Raw genomic sequence first — 23876 nt, forward strand, 5'->3', positions numbered from 1 at the left:
GGTTACAATGGATGTAACTAGTGAGTATCACAAACCTGCTTCTGACATTTAAAGCTACTTTCTATGTCAGCTGAGCTTAACATGTAAATAGAATTCCAATGTGCATAATATACAGAAAAGTGGGACCCTGCCTCTCATGACACATAGGTTTTGCTGGTCAAGGCATCTTCAGCGCATAAGCTTATCACCAATTCAAAGGCTGTCTCTAAAGAAAAACATAATCACCCACAGTGTTACAGCTTGCTCTTGTTAACATGACAGCAAGATAAGTTCATGTCTTGGCAGTCACATTAAATTTTAAAAATTTGCAGAATCCAGAATTCTCTCTTTGTTCTTCTTCTTCTTCTTCTTCTTTTTTTTTTTGAGACGGAGCCTTGCTCTGTCACCTAGGCTGGACTGGAGCGCAGTGGCGCAATCTCAGCTCACTGCAGCCTTGACCTCTCAGGTTTAAGCAATTCTCCTGCCTCAGCCTCCCAAATAGCTGGTACTACAGACGCCCACCATCACTCTCAGCTAATTTTTGTATTTTTTGTAGAGACAGCATTTCACCATGTTGGCCAGGCTGATCACGAACTCCCGACCTCAGGTGATTCACCTGCCTCGGCCTCCCAAAGTGCTGGAATTACAGGCATGAGCCACCGTACCCGGCCAGAATTCTCTTTCTTGTTTAAAAATATATATCCAAATAATTTTTATAACCTAAACATAATACCCTAAGTATACAGCTGAGCACACACTCAACTTTTTTCTTCCTTCTGTTTTTTTGAAAGAGTATCACTCTGTTGCCCAGGCTGGAGTGCAGTGATACAATCACAGCTCACTACAGCCTTGACCTCCCAGGCTCAAGCAACCCTCCCACTTCAGCCACCCAAGTAGCTGGAACTATACGCGTGCCACACCCGACTAATTTTTGTTTTTTTTGTAAAGATGGGGTTTCACAATGTTGTCCCAGCCTGGTCTCAAACCCCTGGACACAAGCCTTGGCCTCCCAAAGTACTGGGATTACAGGCATGAGCCAGTGTAATGGCCGTTCATCTTTTATCTGTCAGCAAAGTTCAGATTTCAGGCTGAGATTTTCCTTTCAGAAGATAACATGAGGCAAGAGAAAATTAATAGTAAACATTTTTCCCATACATATTCTAAGTATATGCTGCTGAGATCAGCCTTGACACATTTGTGAACTGAAGGCTCATCTACTTAATGAGAGGAAGTGCTGTGGCTGTAGAACTGATTTCTTACTTTGTTGAAAAATCACATGATAAACAATACTGAAATTACTGAACATCAAATCCAAATGCACATTAGAACACTTCCTGACTTGATGAATAAAACAGTAAAAAACAGACACTTCTTGTCATTCTATGTATTCTTTCACGGTGACTAGGAAAATGAGAGAATATCGTCATACTTGATTGGCGAAGCACCTATACAAAGCCCTATTAAATAATACTGGTGAACCAAAAGTATTCTTTGTTCTTTATCCTCTATAGTATGTTCATGTGTTGAAAATTCTTCACTGCCTAGCTAGGCATGGTGGCACACAACTGTAATTCCAGCTACTCAGGAGGCTGAGGCATTGCTTGAGGCCAGGAGTTCAAAGCTGTAGTGTGCAATTATAATGCTGGAGAACAGCCATTGCACTCCAGCCTGGGCAACATAGGGAGACCCCCATCTCTAAAAAACAAATTATTCATTGTCAGCTTATGAGGTCGTAATGTCTAGTCCCAGCATATAAAAGTCTGAAAGGGTGCAAGCTGTAAGACGGTATTCTATCAACCTGGGTCAATCCCGAAGGTATGTCGGGTGGGTCGCTTCATCTGATATAGTACCAGTGCTGTCACTGGTATATGCCCCAAAGGCAGGGAGTCATAAAGCAGTGCTCAGTCTGAGTAGGATAATCATAAACCCCTGTAGGAAGGGGCACTACTTCAACATGAGGAATGTGAAACCTAAAAATAAGCAGACTGTAAAATAGCAGAACAAAACTCTAATAACCTGGCTAAGCTGGATCTTTAACACAATATTTTAGCAAAGTGTTGCTGGCTAAAGTAAAAATGAGAAAGATCTGGATGATAAAGAAAATGATGAATACAGAAGGCAAGGACCAGCTTGCAGGAAAGCCTTTTCTGATAAAGGAAACACAGCTCACAATTCAGGTTTCTATAAGCAAGAGGCATTTTTTTCTACACCTGCCCTAGAGAAGGAGTAAAACAGTTTTATTTCTGACCATAACCATGAAGCAGGTCATAGTTTTTCTGCAACTCTTTTTTTTTTTTTTTTTTTTTTGAGACAGGGTCTCACTCTGTTGCCCAGGCTGAAGCATAGTGGCACAATCTTGGCCTACTTGCAGCCTTGATTTCCCAGGCTCAGGTGATCCTCCCACCTCAGCCTCCCAAGGAACTGGGATTAGGAGGTGTTCCACCACACCCAGATTATTTTTTGTCTTTTTTTATAGAGACAGGTTTTCGCTATGTTGCCCAGGCTGATCTCCAACTCCCAGGCTCAAGTAATGTTCCCACTTCGGCCTCCCAAAGCACTGAGATGACAGGTGTGAGCCACCATGCCTGGCCTGCAATAAAATTAAGAGGATAAATACATATCCTTTGGATATATCATTTTAGTGCATGAGTTTTTTTCTCCTTCTCTAACATAAGACATACAACTCTAGAAATAAAGCTGGGAAACTCTAGAAATAAAACCATCCATGTCTGGGAACGCAATCTGACAGGTTAAGTTTAATATGCCTTGTAAGGGCAACATCCCCTCTTCTAAAGTACTTCATACTAACCATTCACTGACCAGTCTTAGGCTTCAATAGAGGCAGAGGACTCCTTAACTCCAGGCTGCCAAGCTTTGGTAAAGACAGAAATTCACAACTTGCTTTCTTCTTTTTTTTTGAGACAGAGTCTTGCTCTGTCACCCAGGCTGGAGTGCAATAGCGTGATCTCGGCTCACTGAAGCCTCAAACTCCCAAGCTCAAGTGATCCTCCCACGTCAGCCTCAAGAGTTGCTGGGACTATAGGCAAGCACCACCATGCATGGCTAATTTTTTTTTTGAGATGGAGTCTCGCTCTGTCACCTACGCTGGAGTGCAATGGCGCGATCTCGGCTCACTGCAACCTCCGCCTCCTGGGTTCAAGTGACTCTCCTGCCTCAGCCTCCTGAGCAGCTGGGATTACAGGCATGCACCACCACGCCCAGCTAATTTTTTTGTATTTTTAGTATAAACAGGGTTTCACCATGTTGGTCAGGCTGGTCGTAAACTCCTGAACTGAAGCGATTCACCTGCCTCAGCCTCCTAAAGTGTTAGGATTATAAGTGTAAGTCACTGCACTGGGCCCACAACTTTCTATGTCCTCCTGTTGTTATAAGCTAATAACAATAACAGTTTTAAGTATGGCCTAATACATTTTTTACCTTTTTGACTCACAGAAGTGTTTTGAGAATAGATACCTTTAAATAAGAGCAATGAGATTTCTCAAAGAAAAGCGTATACCCCCAGTAGCATTTATTAACCAGATTCATGTGATCTTGACACACCAACATTTTTTCTCCATTACTCAGTACTGCTAGAGCAATATATCTTGGGGACCAACTTTTCCCAATCTAGAAATATCACTTTCTGAATTTATCCCAGTATTATGAAATATCTTCAGCTCCTGAAGACAAAACTCTAGTTCCACAATGGGCTTTATGTTGTTTTCCACTTTCTATTATAACATATTATTATCTTGCTTCTATGCAAAACTTTCTATACTGCCATCTTTATTCTGAAACCTTGTTATATAATGCTATGAATGTTACATAACACTATAAAATAGAACCTAGTAGGGCAGGTCCAGCTTAAAGTCTATTAAGGTCTATTTTAATAACTAAGATATCAAATATACTCAATAACAGGACACGCTCATGAGCTCCATGGTGTAGGGCATGAAGCTGACACCTTCACATGTGCTCCTTCCACTCTTCTATCAGATAATGCCAACTTAACCAAACTCTGAACCTTGTTTTAGGAGAACCAATGTGATCACAATTTTTTAAAAAGCTTTTTATTTTGAATTAATTATTACTCACAGGATGTAAAAAAATCACACAAAAAGTCTCACATATACTTCATTTTTCTCCAATGGTGACATCTTATATAACTACAGTACAGCATCAAAACCACAGAAGTGGCATTGGTACATTATTGTTAACCACAAACATTATTAAATTTTCACCATGTTTAAAAGCTGAATTCATTTCTGTAAATGTATAGTTCTGTGCGTTATCTCACGTATACATTTATGTAATCACCTATTACCAAAATCAAGATACAGAATCATCTTGTGGATCTTGATGGAATCATCATCATCATGTAACAACCTCCTTATGTTACCTTTTAATATTTGTATCCACTTCCCACCTACCCTGTTTCCTGACAAGTACTAATATGTTCTCCATCTCTAGTTTTGTCATTTTGAGAATGTTATATGAATTGAATCACACAGGATGTGATCTTTTGAGACTGACTTTCTTTATCAAGCAAATTACTCTTGAAGTCCACCCAGACCTACTGTGTGTATCAATAGCCCATTCCTTTTTTATTGCTGGGTGATCAGTATTTTTAAACTGTAGAAGAGTAAAATAATTATGAGTGCATATAAAAGTTTATAAACAGTCCACTTAATGTTTGGAGAATTTAATGCCTATTTGTGAATTAAACTGATATATATAAAAAAAAAAACTTCCCATTCACTCAAGCAAGAGCACAGTATCAGACATAAACATCTGTTTTAAAATGACAGAATTGGAAGAAAACAAAAATGAAATGACAGAACTCAATGAAGAAACTCATGTGACTTACCCCATCCGGGTGGCAATGGACCAAGAGGATCAAATTCTTTACTTTGTGATGTAGCAAATAAATCTTGATTCTAAAAAGAACCAAAAAGTGATGAAACTATTAACAACTTAACAAATTATCTGACAGCAAGCTTATGAGTTCTGATTTCCCTTCCCCGGCAATGTATAACACAAGAGAGTTTGCGTCTTAAAGAAGTGTCACATAGTTATGGATAAATGCCAATATACTTTGGTTTGGTTTAAAAAAAACCTGTGCAAACATTACCTAACATTTAAAATTATTTAAAATTAAAATACTACACAAATATGTAATCCTCATCTCCAAAATGACCATTTTTTCCTTTGTGCTACAAATTTTACATCAATAATATAAAAATTAGAAACATATATAACCCCCTAAAAGTCATTTATAATACCAGTACCCAGCATCATCACATGACTGTGAAAAATATTGCATGTGTAACTCAAAAACAGAAGATCAAATACTGAACATGTGACATACAAAGAATTGTGAGAAGAGAGTTGGGGGAACAGGAAGAGTGGGCTGTCAGATGAGTGGAAGGAAAGGTTTCCAGCTGGAAAGTGTTAATGAGCCTGGAACTGTATGGAAGACTTCTTAAAAGTTCTGTTTCCAATGATCACATTGGTGGAGAGAAAGATTTGGCTAGATAAGATGAAAGCAAAGTAAGAGTCAACCTTTGGAAAAAGAAAACAAAAGTCACACCGACTCTGTGTAAGGATATTAAGTCTGTTTTGATTTAAATGTATAATTAAGTAGAGATAATTATGTGGTCACCCAGTAAGACTTGGTTAAACCCTTTCTTCTTTAGTAAGATAAACAAGAGTCTAACTGCATTAAACATAATTTTACTATGGGGAAGAAAAAAAAACAAGTAAAATAGGACAATGAATCCCACATACCCAGCACCAGGATTCAACACTTATCAAGACTTAGCCAAGTTTCTTTATCTCTCTTCTCCTGTCCTTTGTTGAAGCGAAAATCAAACATTATTTCACCTCTACCTATTTTAGTATGTCTCTCTAAAATTTGTGGACATTTTCTTTTTTTTTTTTTGAGATGGAGTCTCGCTCTGTCGCCCAGGCTGGAGTACAGTGGCACGATCTCGGCTCACTGCAACCTCCGCCTCCCAGGTTCAAGTGACTCTCCTGCCTCAGCCTCCTGAGTAGCTGGGATTACAGGCGCGTGCCACCATGCCCAGCTAACTTTTTGTATTTTTAGTAGAGACCAGGTTTCACCATGTTGGTCAGGCTGGCTTCAAACTCCTGACCTTGTTCGTGATCCACCCTCCTCGGCCTCCCAAAGTGCTGGGATTACAGGTGTGAGCCACCACACCCGGCTGACATTTTCGTACATAATCACAATGTCATCATGACATGTGGTAAAGAATCAATGTGAATTTTATCATCTAATACCTAATCTGTAATTAAATGCATGATTGCTTATTTGTTAAAATCCGGATCCAAACAAAGTCCTTACATTACATTTGGTTGTTTCTCTTAAATCTCAATATAGAGCAGCTCCCCTGCTATCTCTTTTTGTTTCTTTACCCACCCCCACAACCCCATGTCACTGGCCTACTACAGAAACCTGGTTGATCGATGAGGTTATAAAGGATATGAGATATATTACACTACTGATATAACTCTTGGATTTAGTGCTGTCGAGAACTGCCTTGCTCCTCCTGACACACACAATTATGAAAAGCTGTGAGAACAGGGAGGCCAGCGGGAAACACTACAAAAGGTCTGAGCCCAAGTTACAGATGAGGTCTGAAAAGTTTGGCACCCAACATACTGTACTGACAATTTTAAGACTCAAGCCAACCCCACTGGCTCTCCCTGGACAGATAAACTAGGGACATGCACAATTAAGCCATGGACCAGGAAGAATCATTACACAGTGTTTTACTGTCAACCATATCCACTCTAAGACTTAAAATGCTGGGTGTATGACAGTTTCTGTATGCTAGTAAGAGTCACAACAACAATGGTAGACAAAGGCCACTTCATATACTCAATAAACAGACTATTTCTCAGCAACACCCCATCATTTTTAAAGTAAATGTTATTAAGGATGTTAAATTAATTCACTTCAGCTTATATCTTTGGCTATGTTAACTAAAATAGGCTGTTTAGATTCTATGTAATTTCGAACCACTCCACATCAAGTACAAAGGGTAAAAATTTCATAAAATTGTTCAGATTATATTGGATTGGGCAGGGGGCGGGGGGAACAGGATGATGTGATGAAGGAGAAGCTGTACTTAAAAAAAAAATTCCAAAGACTCTGAGTACTAAATCGGTCAGGAGTACAGCAGTCAAAACATACAGTTGGCACTCCAGAAATCTGCTAAATCTCTCTTTTAAAAGAATGCTTTGAAAGATTGTGTAATGTAACAATGAGATAAAGGGTACATATACAGAGGTGAATATGAAGGAGAGAAGAGACGGGAACTAACATTTCTGAGCATTCAGTACGTGCCATATATATTGGAACTTTATTTTAAAGAATCCTCAGAAAATCTCTGAGGCAATTTTATATCTGTATTTATTTTACAGATAAAGGAAATGTCTTGATGAGGTTAAGTAACTTACTCAGTTATACAGAGAAAGTAACTGTGGAACCAGGATTCGAACCCAGATGTGTCTGACTCCAAAGCCCATGCTCTTTCCACTGAACAACCATATGGAAACTAGTTTTAAAGAAGGCAGGCAAGCTAGGTATTCAAACCTAGAAGAAATTTGGCCAGGCATACCACAGGTGATTATAATTTAGAAAGGAAGAAAGATGTAAAACAGCATAGAAAAAAAAAATGAAAAGAAGGGTGAAGTACACAAGAGACAAAACTCATTTCAGCTTTAAAACCACCGGGAGGGGAAATATAGTTAACATCTGTATAGAGAAAGTGGCAGGAAAAAATTGTTATATGAAAGTAAAGTACCTGAGTCATAACCAGGGAACAAAGGGAAGGCTGCTGATAAAGGTGAATTTATCTACATCAGTGAGTGCTATTATGGTGATGAGGTATAAGGAATAGACAAGAATATGAAGAAAAGGGATAAAACTATGCCTAGTCAGGAAAGGAATATGAAAGGTGCTGTTTTACTCTGATGAATTCTAACAGGGATGATACCAATGGCAGTGGAGGGGAAGAGATGGTAATGGAGAGGGGCATTTTCTCCTGAGCTCCTTAAGACTTGATCTTCTTCTGTTTAGGTTCTATATAACGAATCCATCTTGTTTGGCACCCAGAATCAAATTTCTCAATGGATTATTTTCCTTTTCCTCCAGAGAAAAGATCAATGATACTGTATGACTTGAGAGATTATAAAATTCCTAGCACCAAAGACTGCATAGCAAAGGAAGATTTTGGAGTACTTACACTATTACTGCAATATTGCTCTACAGCAAAATACGTAAAATTTAAACCATTTGTTTCTAGAACGGAAATGATTTTGTAACAAATATAATAAAGATTTAAAGCCAGAATAATATAGTAAGCATACTCCTATAAAGGATCAAACTTCTTCAGTCTCCCAGAGTACCAAATAATTTATCAGGTAAGCCTTATCTCCAAATGGTAAAAAGTGGTTAAATTCTATCAGTTTTGTACAACCACTTTAGAGTCAGATGCTCTTAGACCCAAGGCACTAGTAAATTTAGAAATGTTTTAATTATTTTCAGGCTGCTTGGGTTTATTTTTACTATTCTTTTGTTAATGAATTTTAAGTTGTCCTAACTTCTTTTTTGCTTATTTTTGACATTAAAAAGAAGAGGAAGTTGGACTTAGGCAAATTACAAAAAGGAAAAACTAGATCACACACAGAATATCCCAGACAAGGTCTAAAAATAATACCTACTAACAGCAACAACTGGGTTGCCATGCTACTTGCACCTTCTTTTTAGTGCTTTCCATGACATATGCTGGAAGGGGCTAGAAACAAAATACTCTTATTAGTTTATTAAATAACAGGCTGCTCACCCCATAAATGAATCTCTGGTTAAACTGCTGCATTGCTCCTTGAAGCTGACTACGCTGTAGCTGCCATTGTTCATAGTTGCGGACGGATTCCAGTGTTGGCCTCTGCCACGTTGTTGTTCTTGTGAAATGGTCAACATAATAAATACGTCCCATGTTGTCAACCCGCCGTTCCCAGCTAAATCAGAAAAAAAAAACAAACAAAAAAAACAAGCCAATTCAACAAATACTTGTGAAACAGATAGAATATTTTACCTTGAGAAACTACTTTTGATTTATCTGGAGTCTTTTATGTATTTTTAAATAGTTTGTAAGTGAACTTAAGAGAAATGTTTCTAAAAATTTATTTCTTGAAAGTTCATAAGATGCACTAGTCAGGTTCTTAAAATGCAATACATATTTAGTGAATAAGTCTCAAACAGTCATTAAGTTTTGAGTTTCTTTTCAATGTTGTTTTTACTGTTTCAATCATAATAGGGACACAAATTGAATATATAGCTTTGGACAGATATCAAAAAGCACTTTTTGGCCAGGTGCAGTGGCTCACACCTGTGATCCCAGCACTTTGGGAGGCCAAAGCAGGCGGATCACTTGAGGTCAGGAGTTCAAGACCAGCCTGGCCAACAGGGTGAAGTCCCATCTCTACTAAAAATACAAAAAATTAGCCAGGTGTGGTGGCATGGATCTGTAGTCCCAGCTACGCGAGAGGCTGAGCAGGAGAACTGCTTGAACCTGTGAGGTGGGGGCTGCAGTGAGCCAAGATCATGCCAATACACTCCAGCCTGGACAACTGAGTCTCCGTCTCGAGAAAACAAAACAAAACAAAACAAAACAAAACAAAACACACACACACACACACACACACACACAATTTTTCGCAAGAACATAACTTCCTACCTATCTTTTTTTTTTTTTTGAGACAGAGTTTCCCTCTTGTTGCCCAGACTGGAGTGCAATGGCGCGATCTTGGCTCACCGCAACCTCTGCCTCTCTGGTTCAAGCGATTCTCCTGCCTCAGCCTCCTAAGTAGCTGGGATTACAGGCATGCATCATCACACTTGGCTAATTTTGTATTTTTAGTAGAGACGGGGTTTCTCCATGTTGGTCAGGCGGGTCTCGAACTCCTGACCTCAGGTGATCCGCCCACCTCGGCCTCCCAAAGTGCTGGGATTACAGGCGTGAACCACCATGCCCAGCCCACTTCCTATGATTTTAAATGGGTACAAAATATGTAAGTAAACATTGATACAAGTGTTCTAAATAAAACATTTGAAACGATTGTGTTGATTATGAATATAATTCATAAATGAATCGAATGACTTCACGATTTCTACCTGCTTGGTTATTTAGGGTGGTTTCCAATATTCTGGTGTTATATAAATAAAATAATGAATATTCTTAATGCAGCAAATTGTTTCTTCCTTTGAATTGTTTCTTTAGGATAAATTTCACAGAGAGGATTATGAAGGGTAAGTATTAATACATAATTATGGTGGGCAGATGCAGGGAGGATGACGGGGGCTGGCTCTGTTGCCCAGGAGTACAGTGGCACAATCACAGCTCACTGTAATCTTGAACTCCTGGGCTCAACAGATCCTCCCACTTCAGACTCCTGATTAACTAGGACTACAGGTACATGCCACCATGCCCAGCTAATTTTTTTTTCTTTCTATAGCGATGGGGTCTCACTGTGCTGCCCAGGCTGGTCTCAAACTCCTGGCCTCAAGCACCCATCCTACCTTGGCCTCCCAAAGTGCTAGGATTTCAGGCATCAGCCACTGTGCCCAGCCCCAGCAGCAATTAATAACGTAAAGTTCCTCACCAACACTTGATATTATCTGCTAATTTAATAACTAAAACAGTACCTTTTCAGGGTATATTTCCTTCAGATTACTAACAAGGTTAAGTATTTTTCCATGTATGCTACTGACTTTCCTCTGGATTAAAAAATATTTTTTCTTCAATTATTTTATAGAATGTTTTTTGTTTGTTTGTTTTTTGACGGAGTCTTGATCTGTCACCAGGCTGGAGTGCAGTGGCGCAATCTCGACTCACTGCAACCTCCGCCTCCCAGGTTCAAGCCATTCTCCTGCCTCAGCCTCCAGAGTAGCTGGGACTACAGGCGCGCGCCACAGCGCCCAGCTAATTTTTGTATTTTTAGTAGAGATGGGGTTTCACCATGTTGGCTAGGATGGTCTCGATTTCTTGACCTCATGATCTACCTACCTCAGCCTCCCAAAGTGCTGGGATTACAGGCGTGAGCCACCCGCCTGGATTATAATGTTAATGTTAAAGGCTTAACACCATGTATTAATATATCCTTAACTTTCCCAATTAATTTGAAATGATTTTGCCATTATAGTTTTTTAAATATAATAAGAACTTCATTTTAATATATGACGGGGCTCTAATTCTTATTCATTTAAATAATTACTCTTGAAGAAGCTAATACTCAAACTACAGTATTAGTAAACAGGTAAACAGTTTAGACAAGAATAGTTAAGGAAAATTTTTTTTTTTTTTTTGAGACGGAGTCTTGCTCGGTCACCCAGGCTGGAGTGCAGTGGCGAGATCTCGGCTCACTGCAAGCTCCGCCTCCCGGGTTCATGCCATTCTCCTGCCTCAGCCTCCTGAGTAGCTGGGACTATAGGCGCCCGCCACCATGCCTGGCTAATTTTTTTTTTTTTGTATTTTTAGTAGAAACGGGGTTTCACCACGTTAGCCAGGATGGTCTCAATCTCCTGAGCTCGTCGTGATCCTCCCACCTCGGCCTCCCAAAGTGCTGGGATTACAGGTGTAAGCCACTGCACCCAGCCCACCTAAGGAATCTTTAAGTCAGAAATGACTGAAAATCCCAGCACTTTGGGAGGCCAACGTGGGAGGATGGCTTGAGCTCAGGAGTTCAAAACCAGCCTGGGTGACATAGCAAGATGTTGTTTCTATAAAATAAAGAAAAGAAGAAAGAAATATGAGTGAAAACAAAAATCATTTATGAGGCTCTGAATTAATCAGTTGTCTAGCTCTCTTCTTTCTAGTTTGTACTTACCGCAAAATAAAGTGGACAGAGAAAGGGCTGACAAGAAAAAGTAAAACAGAAATGTAGGGAAGATTATACAGATGTAATCCACAATTCTGACTAAATAAAATTATTCTTTTTAAATTCGGATACTTACCCAGGAGGTAGAGGTTCTGGTCTATCCCATGTTGTTCTTTTCTCAACATGATCTACATAGTAAACTCGCCCATGCTGGTCCACTCTCTGCTCCCAACTTAAATACAAAATTAAAAGGCTGGTAAAATACTTGCATGAGTTACTTGGCTTTTTAATCCTGTCTTTGCATTTCCATTAAATGACCATTATTGAACTGAGGCAAATAAGGAAGTCAGTTTAGAAAGATGATACAAATACAATTTAGGAATAAAGTGAAGAAATGTAATCTTCAGGCAGTGGCACACAGTGAATTCAATTTCTTCTATGCAAGTATCTGCTCTAGGAGAAAACATATTCCTAAAGAGGCTTGAGGTCGGTCTACCTAGGATACCGAAGTCACTCTCAATCAGGGTATAATCAGGATTTGAGTGGAAAGAAATGGCCAGATGCAGTGGCTCACACCTGTAATCCCAACACTTTGGGAGGCTGAGACGGGTGGATTAATTGAGGTCAGGAGATCAAGACCAGCCTGGCCAACATGGTGAAACCCCATTTCTACTGAAAATACAAAAATTAGCTGGGCATGATGGTGGGCACCTGTAGTCCCAACTACTCAGGAGGCTGAGGCAGGAGAATCACTTTAACCTGGGAGGCAGAGGTTGCAGTGAGCCAAGATTGCACCACTGCACTCCAGCCTAGACAACAGAGTGAGACTCCATCTCAAAAAAAAAAAAAAAAATATTAGCCGGGCATGGTGGCAAGTGACTGTAATCCCAGCTACTCGGGATGCTAAGGCAGGAGAATCACTTGAACCTGGAAGGCGGAGGTTACAGTGAGCTAAGATCCCACCACTGCACTACAGTTTGGGAAACAGCAAGATTTCATCTCAAACAAACAAAAAATAAACAAGAAAAAATTACACCTGTGTGTGTTAAAAACAATCTATGAACAGAATCTTAAAATAATCAGTAGAGATTAAAATGGGATTATAAGCACAAATTTTCTCAGTTTTCTGAATTATCTATCACTTTGCTATAATGATTTTTCTTTTTTTCCCCAAGATGGAGTTTTGCTCTTGTTGCCCAGGCTGGAGTGCAGTGGCCTGATCTTGGCTCACTGCAACCTCTGTCTCCCAGGTTCAAGCAATTCTCCTGCCTCAGCCTCCCGAGTAGCTGGGATTACAGGTGCCCGCCACCACACCCAGCTAATTTTTTGTATTTTTAGTAGAGATGGGGTTTCAGCATGTTGGCCAGGCTGGTCTTGAACTCCTGACCTCAGGTGATCAGCCCGCCTTGGCCTCCCAAAATGCTGGGATTACAGGCGTGAGCCATCGTGCCCAGCCTATAATGATTTTCTGATGAAAAAAATATTTTGGTATTAAAAAGGGATTTTCTTCCTCCTTAAAGAAAAAGGCAATTGGAATTAGGTGATTATTTTATTAATTGGCCTTGGTTAACCTTCAGGGTCCTTTGATGAAAAAATATATTTTTCCACTTTGCCCTGAAGATTTCAAATATGGTGTGTTTTCCTTGTTCATTTTGACTCCAGATCCCCCAAAATCAGTTACAATAACATAAAAACAGTTGGCTGGGTGCAGTTGCTCACGTCTGTAATTCCAGCACTTTCGGAGGTTGAGGTGGGCGGATCACTTGAGATCAGGAGTTTGAGACCAGCCTGGCCAACATGGTGAAATCCCCTCTCTACTAAAAATACAAAAATTAGCTGGGCTTGGTAGTGCACACCTGTAATCCTAGCTACTAGGGAGGCTAAGGCAGGAGAATTACTTGAACCCAGGGGGCGGAGGTCGCAGTGAGCCAAGATCACACCACTGCACTCCAGCCTGGGAGACACAGCAAGACTCCATCTCAAAAAAAAAAGAAATTAAAAAACAGTCATCGGCCGGGCGTGGTGGCTCACGCTTGTAATCCCAGCACTTTGGGAGGCCGAGGTGGGCGGATCAAGAGGTCAGGAGATCGAGATCACGGTGAAACCCCGTCTCTACTAAAAATACAAAAAAATTGGCCGGGCGTGGTGGCGGGAGCCTGTAGTCCCAGCTACTCGGAGAGGCTGAGGCAGGAGAATGGCGTGAACCCGGGAGGCGGAGCTTGCAGTGAGCCGAGATTGCGCCACTGCACTCCAGCCTGGGCGACAGAGCGAGACTCCGTCTCAAAAAAAAAAAAAAAAAAAACAGTCATCAAAACAATGGAGTTTACTGTTGTTTACTGTTATTTTCCTTATTAATAAGTAGGCTTATGAAGAATCCTAAAGACAACATATGTTAATTTAAAAAGTTACTCACCCAGGTGGCAAGGGAGCTTGAGTTACAGGATTTAATGGCCTAGGGCCTGAGCCTCCAGTTATAGTAAGAGGAATTATTAATCCAGATGTTGCTCCTTCAGATGTATTTGTATTTGTATTTGTATTTGTCGGCGGCAGAGAGCCTGTACTAGACCCATCACTTTCAGAAGTGGCAGATGGTGAACCATTGACAGATGCTATAAAAGATTTGGGGAAAATAGGAAAAGAATCTTTTATTTTCTAAAATTCAGGATAGAATTTTAACTGTAAAAAATAAAAGGCAGATGATAAATATAAAACTTAAGATGTAGATGCACAGGTGAAAATTACTTAAAGAAATAAGTAATGGGAAATGACCAACGCTGACAGTTAATAGGCTTGTTTACTTTTTCGGTCCTGTCTACCCCTATGTCCCATTATTAATTATGCAGCATGTACAGGTTCTCTGATCTCCTGATGTCACTGGAAATAAAAACTTTTAGAATAGCAAATTATTAATATTCCTGGGTATTTTAAGTTCATTTATTAATTTTCCAGCTCCTTAAAACTGCTTTCCTGTGAAACCCTGCAGATTACAGACCAATTTTTGATGTTGGTTATAATATGGAAGGTCTGATAAGCAATAACATTCTTACAAATAGTTACTGGTCATATATTACACCTTTAAGAAATACTTGTGGACAAAACAATGTCTAGAGGGAGTCACCAAGATTATAATAAAGACATCTTAAAGACTCAGAATATACTATTAATCAAATTATCTATAAAAGGGAAAGATGTGGCTGCAATGGCTTACGCCCGTAATTCCCACACTTTGGGAGGCCGAGGCAGGAGGATCACTTTCAGCTTAGGAGCTCCAGACCAGCCTGGGCAACGTGGCAAAACTCCATCTCTACAAAAAATATAAATATTTAGCCAGGCATTGGTGGCTCGTGACTGTGGTACCAGCTACTCGGGAGGCTGAGGCTAGAGAATCACTTGAGACTGGGAAGCAGAGGTGGCAGTGAGCTGAGATGTCACCACATTCCAGTCTGGGTGACATAGTGAGACCCTGTCTCAAAAAATAAAAAAAATAAAAAGGAGAAGATGTATAATTGAATAGAAATTCACTTAAGAAAATGATTTGCAGAGAACTAATGTACTTTTCTAGTAATATTTGGTTTAACGACACTGCATTCCCTGCCCACATATTAACAGAGAGAAACAATAAAAGGTAAGATTAAAGATTTGTTCTGGCTATCAGAGAAGTGGATAGTCTAACTGTAGGTGTTCACATTTTTACTACCTAAAATATGCTTGTTTGTTGTGTATTTTTAATTTAAAATCTGGGCCATTTAGCATTATTGGGTTTTCGTTTACTAACTTTTTAAAGGATATACTGGGAATAAGCAACCAAATCCTTGAGTTATTTAATACATTTATGTTATAGTTACAAACCATGTAAGAAAGGTACAATGTTATTGCCATGTTATCTGTACCGCCTATACTTTATATTACGCACATGTCATTTTCATTCTCAATAGAGCACTGCCTCGGTAATGTCACCTTGAACAAAAACTTAGGAAAAAGACACTTTTGGTTACCTACGGAAAGATCATTCTTTTCCAAAATCTTAAATGCAAAAATACACGCAGAAAATTCACCTAACAGGAAGGGGAACATCACATTCCGGGGACTGTTGTGGGGTTGGGGGAGGGGGGAGGGACAGCATTAGGAGATACACCTAATGCTAAATGACGAGTTAATGGGTGCAGGAAATCAACCTGGCACATGGATACATATGTAACAAACCTGCACATTGTGCACATGTACCCTAAAACCTAAAGTATAATAAAATAAATAAATAAATAAAAAAGAAAAAAGAAAATTCACCTAAAAGAATTTCCTGACACCTGAGGATTAATTGCCAACCAGGACATTATTTACGAGAGTATTGACAGCTGGAATACAAACCTGGTCTACGTGGGGTGGGTGGTGGTGGTCGTGAAGGTCTTGGAGGTCTAGAAGGTTTAAAACCACCATTTGAGAGCGATGGAGAATTACTCCCACTGACTCTCCTATTTTCACCAGCTCCTGCATCTTCGGGGTCATCTGATTCATTTGTGCTCACTCTGGGTAAGAAGAGGGGAAAAGGAAGGGGGAGAGGAAAATAATGAATATTCCTTGAATTTAAGAAAAAAACAGCAGGAAGATGAAAACTTCTAAGTTTTTAAGAGCTTCAAAAAAGCTTTTTAATTTTTGGTCAGTCTTATTAAATACATAAAGAGCCTTTGGGTAGAATCCTATATAACCCCAGAGTTCATCTAGAGATAGAGTGATGGGTTGTCCAAGGGCATAGGAACACTTGCAGCCATTCAGAACTATTAGGTATGCTGGTTCATATTTCAAATAAGCCCTCAGAAGGCCCTATATCAACAGGAACAAAGTCAAGTTCTCAAAATCCTTATAAAGGGCACTACTTTATCACAAGCACAGATAACTTTACCATTGTTGTTTCTTGGTTTCCACTGGCTATTAATATTAATTCAAGTTTGAGGCAGGTCTGGTTTTCCCATGCTAGGAGAACAAAGTGCACGTATTTCCCAGGGACTAGGCCCTGATATCCCCCAGCTCAGTACAATGGTACACAAAATGTTCAAAGCCAATGACTTAGAGTAGAAGTACCCACAGACCTTTTTTTAAAGGAGCTGTCATTTCTTCAAAGCAATGACATCAACTGGAGGGACAGAAAGGAGGGAAGAACACTAACAGGAAATGTCAGACTGAAAGCTACTGCTACTGTTGGCTAAATATAGTTGATTCCTTTTCCTTCCAGAGGGGCTCTAGTCATAGATTAGAAACAAGGGCATAAGTAGCCAGTCTGCAGATGTCTCAGCCAAGGCTCTGGTATGTACTACCTCCAAACCACTACACAGTACTAACCCATACTCCTAAGAATTTCAGAATAAGCCTGAACAAAATAAAATCAAATAGAGTCAACTAACAGAGGCTGGGTGCTGTGGCTCACGCTTGTAATTGCAGCACCTTGGGAGGCTGAGGTGAAAGGATCACTTAAGCGCAGGAGTGAGAGATCAGCCTGGGCAACATGACAAGACCCTGTCTGTACAAAAAAATTTAAAAAGTAGCTGGGCATGGCAGGGCACGACTGTAGTCGAAGCTACTCAGGAGGCTGAGGTGGGAGGATTGTTTGAATCTGGGACGTGGAGGTTGCAGTGAGCTGAGCTTGCGCCACTGCACTCCAACCTAAGAGACAGAGTGAGACCCTGTCTCAAACAAAACAAAGAAACAGAGAGGCAGTATCATGTATTAAATTTTTTTTTCTGTAAAACATGTATTGCAATGATTTTTAATAAAAACTGTATAACATGATGTTTTGATATACATAGTGAAAAGAATTACTACAGTCAAGCTAATTAACATCTCTCTCTCCTCACATAGTTTTTTTTTTTCTTTTTTTTTTTTTTTTTTTTTTTTTTTGAGACAGGGCCTCATTCCATCGCCCAGGCTGGAGTGCAGTGGTGTGATCTCAGCTCACTGCAACGTTCACCTCCCAGGTTCTAGCAGTTCTCATGCCTCAGCCTCCCAAGTAGGTAGGACTACAGGCGCCTGCCACCACGTGCAGGTAATTCTTTTGTGTATTTTGTAGAGACAGGGTTTCGCCATGTTGCCCAGGCTGGTCTTGAATTCCTGACCTCAAGCAATCTTGGCCTCCCAAAGTGCTACAATTACAGGCATGAGCCACTGCACACCAGTCCTCATATTTTAAAAGACATTTTCAAACTATGTACCACAGAAATCCTTTAGGGCCTTTCTATTCAAAGTGTGGTCTTTAAACCAAAAGGACAAGCACTATACAGGAGCTTGTCATAAATGCACAATCTTCAAAACTATTCTAGACCTACTATATCAGAGCTAGCATTTTAACAAGATCCCCAGATTATATATGTGGACAGTAAGGTATGACAAGCACTACTTTGGGGGTTCCCCAAATGCTTATAATAGAGGGAACAACTCAGTAATTGGCAGTCAGCACCTGATTAGTGTTGAGTACCTGCAGAACATGGTCTGAATGCAGGAAGAGTCAGCTTTGACACTGCTTCCCTTCTTCTAAGTGAGGTTTCCAAAACCATTTTAAGACTGCATATTGCCTCTCCATGCTATTTTAAGATGCTCCTAACTAGTTTGAAAGAAGAGTTCCTGCTGCTTTTTAAATAACAGATAACAACTAGTAGAATAGACCAGAAATTGGGAAATTAAGGTTTCTAGCTCTGACTCTGCTACTGATGAGTTACGTGACCCAAGAATGCATCCTAAAATGTATTATCTTGACTATAAGATTCCTAAAAATCTTTCAGCTAGAAAATTCATACTAAATTGCACATTCAGTGCTAGACAAGTTTTAAGGATATGTGAGGGAGGGGGAACATTCAGTGCATGAGATAAACCTACAATGATAAAGGTACAGCAGAAACAGGATTCCAAAAATGCTATGATTTGTTGCTGGGGATTAAAATTTGGAGAATTTTAACATCAATGCTGTGCACCCTTCTAACATTTTGATCTCAGTTTTTCAATGGAGTTATCTGATAACCCGTACAACTCCTTAAATTTCCTTGATACTTAGAATTGTTCCTCTTCCTAGATCTTGAACTCTAAACTCCAACTACAACTTCCTATTTATTCTACCTGTCTCCTACAGTATGTTTTATTCAGTCTCATCACAACCTTCAACTCCCCCCACAATCTTTACATTTCATCAGTTCACTTCACGCCTCACTTGGGCTTCATCATAGGCTACTTTCCCTAGTAGTTTCAATTCCTTCACCCTTGCCCAACTGCTTCCTCTCCCAGAAATTCTTCCACCACAACTAACCCCTCATCTACTTTTTCCACTACTATTCTCTCAGACCAACAAGTAATGCTGGAGAATGTTCCAGTTGAGAAGTCAGGTGTATTTTAATGGAGTAAATAAACTAAGTAAAGTAGCATATTAAAGGGCAGGCTGCTCTACAAATGATTCTAATAAATTTTCCACTGGGCCCAGTAAAGAAAAGGTCAGAGGGCCGGGCGCGGTGGCTCACGCTTGTAATCCCAGCACTTTGGGAGGCCGAGGCGGGTGGATCACGAGGTCAGGAGATCGAGACCACGGTGAAACCCCGTCTCTACTAAAAATACAAAAAATTAGCCGGGCGTGGTGGCGGGCGCCTGTAGTCCCAGCTACTCGGAGAGGCTGAGGCAGGAGAATGGCGTGAACCCAGGAGGCAGAGCTTGCAGTGAGCCGAGATCGCGCCACTGCACTCCAGCCTGGGTGAAAGAGCAAGACTCCGTCTCAAAAAAAAAAAAAAAAGAAAAGGTCAGAGGTTTTCACTTCCAATTATTAAAGACAAAAACTGTTTTCTCCCCTCTTATTAAAAAGAAGAAATCGGCCGGGCGCAGTGGCTCACGCCTGTAATCCCAGCACTTTAAGAGGCCAAGGTGGACATATCACTTGAGGTCAGGAGTTTGAGACTAGCCTGGCTTATATGGCGAAACCCCATCTCTACTAAAAATACAAAAACTAGCTGGGTATGGTGGCATGCGCCTGTAGTCCCAGCTACTCGGGAGGCTCAGCTGGGAGGATCGCTTGAATCCAAGAGGCTGAGGTTGTGGTGAGCGGAGATTGCGCCACTGCACTCCAGCATGGGCAACAGAGCAAGACTCTGTCCCAAAAAAGAAACCAAAAACAAACAAACAAACAAAAAAATCACAGCTCAAGACTCCTGGGAGCTAGGGAATTATAAATGACGGATGACTTTGACAACCTAGTAGTAAAACCATGGGTTTAATGAGATTAGTGTGCTGGTATTAAAATTAATGGGAATAAAGAAATTAATAATTTGGTAGGACAAAAAGCTCTAAGTCCTATACAATCATATAGACCTAGGCAAAAGATAGAAAAAAATTAAAATTGTGCTTCTGTCTATATATTTGTATTTATAGAGTATTCAAATACCTAAAACTGGATTATGTCAAACAGACCAAGCCAACACTGGCTACAGTTGACATTATTCAACAACTTCAATTGGGTTATCTATACTGCTTAGAAATCAATCAGTTTCTACATCTCTAATCCACTCCTGGACCCATCCCCAGTGCCCCCTGCAAACCTTTTCCATCTCTTCAAATTGCTAATACCAATCTGTAGCTATCCCTGACTCTTCCTCTTCCCTAAAAATAATGATTATCTGCTATCCCTTAACTTTCTCCCATATCGTAAAATTTCTCTGTGCCACTAACCATCTTCATCTGTTTCCCATGTCTGAAAAAGTCTCTCTCCCTTTCTTCAAAGATGATTTGCCTATCATGTCCTGGATGGCAGACTATATCCTCTAGGACTGCCCAACATCTTTTAATGCTTTCTTGCATCTTCATTATATTCCTTTCTTATAGACCTTTTGTCTTACTCTACAAATATAATCAAGCACCCAAACCTAAAATGTTTCCTCAATCCTATCTGTTCCTCAAGCTGTTTCCCATTCCCCTTTCCTTCACTATACTCTTTTTTTAAATGCAGTTAATATAGTTAGTGCATTTTATTTTTTTTTCTCTTGGGGTTTTCCTCTGTCACCCAGGCTGGAGTGCCATGGCACAATCATGGTTTACTGCAGCCTCAGCCTCCCAGGCTCATGTAATCCTCCCGCCTCAGTCTCCTGAGTAGCTGGGAATACAGGCATGCACCACCATACCCAGCTAATTTTTGTATGTTTTTGTAGAGACAAGGTCCTGCCATGTTGCCCATGCTAGTTTCAAACTCCAGGGTTCAGGCTATCTGCCCACTTCAGCCTCCCAAAATGCTGTGATTATAGGCATGAGCCACTGCGCCTAGCCCCCATTTTAATTTTTAAAACAGACTTTCAAAGAACAAAAGTAACTTCTAATTATAAAATAAAAATTATCTGCCATCCTACATTCTGGAGATAATTACCACCAAGACATAGGACTATCTCTTGTCAGTCCTTTTCATTGGATGTGACTGCAATCACACACTGTATAATGGTTTCATATTCTGGGTGGGTTTTTATTTGGTTAGTTACTCAATACATATTGGGCATTTCCCCCAAATTATTGAAAATCATTTTGAATGACTGCAGAAAATTTTTGTAGTTTTTTGTAGAGACAGGGTTTATCCATGGTGACCAGGGTGGTCTTGAACTCCCGGGCTCAAGTGATCCACCCACCTCGGCCTCCCAAAGTGTTGTGATTACAGGCGTGAGCCACCATGCCCTGCCTGGATTTCTTATTTCTTTTAGACAGATTACAGAATAGAACAACCAAGTCAAAACATGCAAATATTTTGAAAGCTGAAAAATACTGGTTGCTTGTTTGTTTTTTTGAGACAAAGTCTTGCTCTTGTCCCCCAGGGTGCAATGGCACGATCTCGGCTCACTGCAACCTCCGTCTCCCGGGTTCAAGCGATTCTCCAGCCTCAGCCTCCCAAGTAGTTGGGAATATAGGCACCTGCCACCATGCCCGGCTAATTTTTGTATTTTTAGTAGAGACAGGGTTTCACCATGTTGGCCAGGCTGGTCTCAAACTCCTGACCTCAGGTGATCCACCTGCCTCGGCCTCCTAAAGTGCTGAGATTACAGGCGTGAGCCACTGCACCCGGCCTAAATAGTTTCTTTTTAATAGTGTTTTTTTGTTTGTTTGTTTTTGGTTCCTGAGACAGATTCTCGCTCTGTCACCCAGCCTGGAATGCAGTGGCATGATCTCAGCTCACTGCAACCTCCACCTCCCAGGTTCCACAGATTCTCCCGCCTCAGCCTTTTATATAGTTGGGACTACAGATGCAGGCTATCATTCTGGACTAATTTTTGTATTTTTAGTAGAGACGGGGTTTTGCCATGTCACCCAGGGTCTCGAACTCCTGGATTCAAGAAATCCACCTGCCTGGGCCTCCCAAAGGTACTGGGATTACAGGCATGAGCCACTGTGCCTGGCCCTAAAAAATAGTTTTAAAGGTAACAATCGACCTGTTCTCCCATTTGCTGGACATTTTCAAACTATGTACCGCAAAATAAAAACACCCATTTCACCATAAAGTTTTAAAATCTTTGCCAATTTGGTAAGCAAAAATGTTAATGCTTTTTAAAATTGAAGATGAACAATATTTCATATAATTACAGGTCATTAGAGTTTCTTCTTTCATGAACTATATATATGTTTTTTGGACATTTATCTATTATAAGGGAATAATTTTGCCTATTTTTTTTTTTTTTTTTTTGAGGCGGAGTCTCGCTCTGCCGCCCAGGCTGGAGTGCAGTGGCGTGATCTCGGCTCACTGCAAGCTCCGCCTCCCGGGTTCACGCCATTCTCCTGCCTCAGCCTCTCCGAGTAGCTGGGACTACAGGCGCCCGCCACCACGCCCGGCTGATTTTTTTATATTTTTAGTAGAGACAGGGTTTCACGATGGTCTCGATCTCCTGACCTCGTGATCCGCCCGCCTCGGCCTCCCAAAGTGCTGGGATTACAAGCGTGAGCCACCGCGCCCGGCCAATTTTGCCTATTTTTAAGAGATCTTTACAACCTGAGAATACTGAGCATCTCATATTGGTTAAATATTTCCTTTGCTTTTGATAATACATTTTTAAATTATAAGAGTTTTATATTTCTATATAGCTAAATTTATTCAGCAATGAATTAACTATTCATATTTTCTTCTAGAGGTTTTAGTTTAATTTTTTAAAATCAATTTAAAAGTCAACATCGAATCTACTCTCATCTTGGGATAAGCTAAGGCATTAACCTGATTTTTCTTTTCTTTTTCCAAACAGCCAGTTTTCCCTAGCTTATTAATCTCAGAATTAATTCTCTCCTGCAGCGTTTGATAGTGTTAAATGTCCCATCTTTTTTTTTTTTTTTTGACATAGAATATAATCTCGCTCTGTCGCCCAGGCTGGAGTGCAATGGCATGATCTCAGCTCACTGCAATCTCCACCTCCCGGGTTCAAGCAATTCTCCTGCCTCAGCCGCCTGAGTAGCTGGAATTACAGGCGCGTGCCACCACACCCGGCTAACTTTTTTCTGTATTTTTAGTAGAGATGGGGTTTCACCATGTTGGCCAGGCTGGTCTTGAACTCCTAACCTCAAGTGGTCCGCCCACCTCGGCCTCCCAAAGTGCTGAGATTGCAGGAGTGAGCCACCGCCACCCGCCAACTGTCCCGTCTTTTAAAAAACATTTTTCTCTTAATTTCTGTGACAGTGCTTTTGTAATCTTGTACTCCCACTTCTCATTATCCCTTTTTCCGTTTGTCCTCTTCCTACCATCCACTAAATATAGGTCTCTATGATTGTGTTCTTGTTCTCCTTTTCTTTCGCCACAGATTTTTCCCTAGGATCTCAAATTCCGTGATTTCTAAGGTTATCTCAGAGAATGATTCCCAAATCAATCTCTACTCTTTATCTCACTCTCATCCTCTAGTATCAAATTATCAACTAAATGCAGGAGATCTGGAACAACTCTCCTATCCCAAGGCCCTCCCTTTCTTCCTTTTTTTAAAGACAGTCTTGCTCTGTCACTCAAGTGCAATGGTGCAAACACA

General features: G+C 40.4%; 1 protein-coding gene across 4 annotated transcripts in view; it reads right to left on the reverse strand.

Moving 5' to 3' along the window:
- ITCH (itchy E3 ubiquitin protein ligase) overlaps positions 1-23876 on the reverse strand; it is a 143967-nt gene that overhangs the window by 56432 nt on the left and 63659 nt on the right. For 3 of the 4 annotated variants that reach the window (XM_003273541.4, XM_030825515.1, XM_030825516.1), the window contains 5 exons: positions 16249-16406; positions 14297-14492; positions 12020-12115; positions 8850-9024; positions 4847-4916 (listed from right to left, as the gene is read on the reverse strand). In XM_003273541.4, coding sequence (XP_003273589.1) covers positions 4847-4916; positions 8850-9024; positions 12020-12115; positions 14297-14492; positions 16249-16406 — 695 coding nt within the window. Of the gene's footprint in view, positions 1-4846; positions 4917-8849; positions 9025-12019; positions 12116-14296; positions 14493-16248; positions 16407-23876 lie in introns of those variants that run through there. The other variant, XM_004090124.3, reaches the window with a different exon arrangement.

This window comes from Nomascus leucogenys, chromosome 13 (assembly GCF_006542625.1).
Source record: "Nomascus leucogenys isolate Asia chromosome 13, Asia_NLE_v1, whole genome shotgun sequence".
Classification (NCBI taxonomy): Eukaryota; Metazoa; Chordata; class Mammalia; order Primates; family Hylobatidae; genus Nomascus; species Nomascus leucogenys.